Genomic DNA, 6,000 nt, shown 5'->3' on the forward strand with positions numbered 1-6,000 from the left:
TGTGAAATACATCATTCCTGTAGGGAATTGCCATGATTGCATTACCTTGTCTATGCTTTATCATTTACAGATGGGGCAGAGCGGAGTTTCCTACTTAAATAGCAGTACAGTATTTTAAATATTCTACTATCACTCTAAACAATATCTGTCACAAATATCTGCAGGTGGAGGAGGCCTGCTTGAAATGTAATTATATATTTAATATTCGTTCGAGTCACTACTGATATTCACTTCATTGGTAAATTCAAGTTTCCTGTGTAAAAAGGTAAAAACATTACAAAAAATGAGATCTACAAAATCTCTACATTTAACTACCAACGTGTCTCCGGGTAGGCTACAGATTTCAGCGTATACTAGTCCTTCTCAATGAATTAGAATATCATCAAAAAGTTAATTTATTTCAGTAATTCAAAACGTGAAGCTCATATATTCTATAGATTCATTACACACAGAGTGATCTATTTCCAGCATTTTCTTCTTGTAATGTTGATGATTATGGTAACCGTTAATGAAAACCTAAAATTTTGTTTCAGAAAATTAGGATATTTATATAAGCCCAATTTCAAAAATTATTTTTAATACCGAAATGTTGTCCTACTGAAAAGTATGTACAGTATCTGCCCTCAATACATGGTCTTTTTGCGCTAATTACTGCATCAATGCGGCGTGGCATGGAGGCGATCAGCCTGTGGCACTGCTGAGGTGTTATCAATGCGGCGTGGCATGGAGGCGATCAGTCTGGCACTGCTGAGGTGTTATCAATGCGGCGTGGCATGGAGGTGATCAGCCTGTGGCACTGCTGAGGTGTTATCAATGCGGCGTGGCATGGAGGTGATCAGCCTGTGGCACTGCTGAGGTGTTATGGAAGCCCAGGTTGCTTTGATAGTGGCCTTCAGCTCGTCTGCATTGTTGGGTCTGGTGTCTCTCATCTTCCTCTTGACAATACCCTATAGATTCTCTCTGGGGTTTAGGTCAGGCGAGTTTGCTGGCCAATCAAGCGCAGTGATACTGTGGTTAGTAAACCAGGTATTGGCACCTGCCAAATGTACCAAGTCCTGCTGGAAAATGTAATCAGCATCTCCATAAAGCTCGTCAGCAGAGGGAAGCATGAAGTGCTCAAAAATTTCCTGGTAGACGCTGCGCTGACTCTGGACTTGATATAACACAGTGGACCAACACTGCTGCTCAGTGTCCAAAGTGCTGGTTTCAGATGAAAGTAAATTTTGCATTTAATCTCGGTCCCAGGGTCTAGAGGAAGAGTGGAGAGGCATCAATCCAAGTGTCTTGCGATCCAGTGTGAAGTTTCCACGGTCAGTGATGGTTCGGGGGCCGTGTCATCTGCTGGTGTTGGGCCACTGTGTTATATCAAGTCCAGAGTCAGCGCAGCGTCTACCAGGACATTTTCCAGCACTTCATGCCTCCCTCTGCTGACAAGCTTTATGGAGAGGCGGATTTCATTTTCCAGCAGGACTTGGCACCTGCCCACACTGCCAAAAGTACCAATACCTGGTGTAATAACCACAGTATCACTGCGCTTGATTGGCCAGCAAACTCGCCTGACCTAAACCCCATAGGGAATCTATAGGATATTGTCAAGAGGAAGACGAGAGACCCCAGACCCAACAATGAAGACGAGCTGAAGGCCACTATCAAAGCAACCTGGGCTTCCATAACACCTCAGCAGTGCCACATGCTGATCACCTCCATGCCACGCCGCATTGATCACACCTCAGCAGTGCCACAGGCTGATCGCCTCCATGCCACGCCGCATTGATCACACCTCAGCAGTGCCACAGGCTGATCGCCTCCATGCCACGCCGCATTGATAACATCTCAGCAGTGCCACAGGCTGATCACCTCCATGCCACGCTGCATTGATAACACCTCAGCAGTGCCACAGGCTGATCGCCCCCATGCCACGCTGCATTGATGCAGTAATTCATGCAAAATGAGCCCGACCAAGTATTGAGGGCATATACTGTACATACTTTTCAGTAGGCCAACATTTCTGTATTAAAAAACATTTTTGAAATTAGGCTTATATAATATTAAAATTTTATGAGACACTAAATTTTGGGTTTTCATTAACTGTTACCATAATCATCAACATTAAAAGAAAAAAATGCTGGAAATGGATCACTCTGTGTGTAATGAATCTATAGAATTTAGGAGCTTCAGTTTTTGAATTGAATTACTGAAATATATTAACTTTTTGATGATAGTCTAATTTTAGTATATATTTTTTAATACTAGGATGACAGACTACATAATGCACTTTGTAAAACCTGCCAAGATGAGTAGGTGGTTAGAAGGGCAGTGACCGCTACTCTAAACATATTTCTGGCTCAGAAAAGTTGTCAGATTTCAATCCAATTTAGCAATTTACCTGACCAACCTGAAAGTTGACTGCCTTTACTACATCGATACTTACTAGTATAATCCTGCCCCCAATGCATGAGAATATAGACCTGAAGAGAGGGGGGATTGAGTTAAGATTCCAGGCAGTATGAAGAGTCTGACTATTCGTTTTAACCAGGACCCACGAACAATAGATTGTTGGTAGTATCTACTGACTGAAAGTTAAAAGGGTTTTCTACTTTGGACAATCACTACTTGTTAGAAGGATCCTTTGAAAATAAGATGATCACAGTGTCCTCTTGCTGGGACCCCCAACGATCAGCTGTAATCTGTAGGAAAACCTGGCAGTATGTGTCAATATCCCTGCAGCGACACCACAGGGGACATTAAGCATTACACTGTGTCCATACATATCAATGGAATGTCTGTGTAATGCAGGACAGGTCCTCCAGAGAGAGAGGGGGAGATGCTCTTTGTAGCCATTTTCCACTCTGGCTAAAAGATGAGGGTCTTCCACATGGGGGGGTCCCCCCTCTATTAATTTAGAATTACCCAATAGGGGGTATGAATATAAGTTTTCAAAGCTAGACAACCCCTTCAAGGTCTATGACAGAACTAAAGGAACACCCTAGGCAAAAGTTATACTCTGTGTTATGCCTTGTACAAGGGCCTGAAGGGGCGGTGCAGGACACATGGGTTCTCTCTTGGGTTCTTAAAGTTCCTGTGTCATCACCATCCCTCCAGGCCCTTGCACAGTGTATACAAGTGGATTTTTGTTTTTTTTTTCTCTCCTTTTTACCCTTTGGTTTCCCTATGTTAACCCATCTGGCATGTCATGATGGAAAATAATGGATATTAGGTGTATAATAAAGAACACAGAATAAAACCTAACCAAGTTTATTCTAATAATTTTACATAATTTTTTTTTGCAGGTGCGTGATCTGTATGATGGACTTTGTGTATGGTGACCCCATACGATTCCTGCCCTGCATGCACATTTACCACATGGACTGTATAGATGACTGGCTAATGCGTTCCTTCACTTGCCCTTCCTGCATGGAGCCGGTAGATGCGGCGCTACTTTCCTCTTACGAAACTAACTGAGGCTCTTCCGGACATCGCAGACAAGACGTGGCCCCTGAGGGTTCAGCCTGTTTGAGCCACAAGATCCACATCATGGGGATTAGGAGAATGCACACAAGTCCTAGAAACCCACAAATCTGCTGGCAAACCAGAACATACACCGAATATTTTACATTGGAAACAATTGGTTTTTACTGCAGACTTTATCATGAGATTCGAGCAGTAACTCCTGTTACATGGATAATGATCGATTCTTCTTGGATCTTGACACGTGCCCAAGAAATGATGCTCTGTCTCCTTAAGTCTCCCTATCTTTGGATACTAGGCCTAACTAGTAAGATGTATGCTGTTCATGATTTTCTTTCCGGCCTTCTGCGTTCCACAAATACTCGGCACCTTCCACCCCGTCCTCTTATAACCGGTTATGTTGTTCTAAGTAAATTTGTGGAGGTTTGTCTATCAATGTATGGAGTGAACCTTGCCTTGTTCTGGGCATTGTCTCAAGTATCAGGCCTGCAATGGTGCGATACGCCCGGAACGGTCTTATTGTTTCCAATGTGGACAGTCGCAAGAGGCGCTGCTCATCCACTCAGTTTCACCCGAACATTTAGCTTTTTTTAGCCAATAGGGTGTGCTTAAACCATTGTAGATGCATCCACTCCACATCAAACCTCTCAACATATAGTGATGGGCCCGTGGGAAAAAGACTTCATCCAGACGAACTTTGGCCCTCTGGGCCTGGGCACCTCCGTGCCAAATCGGTCTGGCAATTTATAGACTGGCGGACAAAGAACTGGCACTCAACTCGTTTTAAACCTTTTGGCTCCCAGAAATGCCAGGCCGGGCTTATGGCTCTTCCTAGAGCGGAGGAAATATTTGCACCTTTTTATTATTATTATATTATTATAATTATATTATTATTATTTCTTTCCATTGGAAATGGAATTCCATGGCCTTCGGTCTCTGTAAAGTGAAGTTTGATATTGCAGGACAGGCTCCTCACCTGTGCGGCGCTGCATACTTCTAGAGCGCTCGCACCAGTTTCGTGTTGCAAGGTAGAATCATGCGATGCTTGATCCATTAACCAATTATTGACTGATCTATTTTATTTTTTTGTCCAATCATGTATTCAAAGTGGGGACACACGTACATATTATGTTTGTTTTTAAAAACCCATTCCCTGTCAGAAGGGACCTTAGCCGCACACTGACTTGGGCAGTCGCTGACTCCAGAGGGATTAACCTTCATTTGTGTTACATTTATGTTCATGTAATCACTGCAGTATATGTTTTTTATTTTGTCTAAAATCAAATTGTATTTTCATCAGCCTTTCAAAGCGGTGTTGCTAGCTCAGCATCCGATTAAAGCTGTGTATCCCGAAGGTCTAAAACCCTGAGTTGGCTCTGCTTCAAAACGCCTAATACCCCGCACTGAATAGTTCCTGTTCTCAGCATTTCAACACTCAAATCTGCAACTCGTGCTGATGCGTGCGTTACAGTACAGTTCTGTCCACTCAATAAGAGGCCTTGTTTATCTATGACATTCTTACTGTGCGCTGAGGTCATCCTACAGTCTAGCTGCCTGGTGGGCTCCACAGCGGTCATGTTCTTCACAACTATAAACCGTGGCTGGATCACTATATAATATATCACTATATGACTGATGGGTCATTGTTCCATCTAGGAGAATAAAACCTATAAACAGCGCTTACATACAATGGAATATCTTTATATCTTATAATGTGTATCGTTTACCATCTATATTGCAGTTTCGTGATTTGTCATCCTCTGGCAATGGTTTTTCCTGTGTTTGGTGGGCGTGATGGAAATGATTTAGATAAGTTTATGCTTTTAAAAAAAAAGTTTACCCTAATATGATTTTTGTTTTTTTCAGTTCATCTCCATTTCAGGATCCCTGTTTGCTTTAAGTGAGTGGAAACTTTCTTGTTTAGATCCAGAGGCTAAAAACCATTTCCAACTGACACCGGAACACAGCTTGTTAAAGAGGCTCTGTCACCACATTATAAGTGCTCTATCTCCTACATAAGGAGATGGGCGCTATAATGTAGGTGACAGCAATTCTTTTTATTTAGAAAAACGATCTATTTTAAACCACTTTGTGAGCGATTTTTAGCTTTATGCTAATGAGTTTCTTAATGCCCAAGTGGGCGTGTTTTTACTTTCGACCAAGTGGGCATTGTACAGAGGAGAGTGTATGACGCTGACCAATCAGCATCATGCACTCCTCTCCATTCATTTACACAGCAGCATGGCGTTCTTACTAGAACAAGATGTGCAGCCACATACACAGACATTAACGTTAATCAAGTGTCCTGATAATGAATACACATGACCAACCAGCCTGGACGTCATGTGTATTCAGAATCCTGACACTTCTGAATCTTTTCTGTGAGATTCCAGCAAGCCACTCGTAATCTCGCAAGATTACGAGGTAAACGAGATTTAATTTCTCTTGCTGGAAATCTCACAGAAAAGATTCAGAAGTGTCAGGATTCTGAATACACATGACGTCCAGGCTGGGGGTCATGTATATTCATTA

At 42.5% G+C, this 6,000-nt stretch overlaps 1 protein-coding gene across 1 annotated transcript in view; it reads left to right on the forward strand.

The window, feature by feature from the left end:
- Positions 1 to 4,831, forward strand: part of RNF11 (ring finger protein 11) — a 44,242-nt gene extending 39,411 nt beyond the window's left edge. The window contains exon 3 of the mRNA XM_075832980.1: positions 3,291 to 4,831. Coding sequence (XP_075689095.1) covers positions 3,291 to 3,462 — 172 coding nt within the window. The 3' untranslated portion in view covers positions 3,463 to 4,831. The remainder of the gene's footprint in view (positions 1 to 3,290) is intronic.
- The last annotated feature ends 1,169 nt before the right edge of the window (positions 4,832 to 6,000 follow it).

This window comes from Rhinoderma darwinii, chromosome 7, assembly GCF_050947455.1.
Source record: "Rhinoderma darwinii isolate aRhiDar2 chromosome 7, aRhiDar2.hap1, whole genome shotgun sequence".
Classification (NCBI taxonomy): domain Eukaryota; kingdom Metazoa; phylum Chordata; class Amphibia; order Anura; family Rhinodermatidae; genus Rhinoderma; species Rhinoderma darwinii.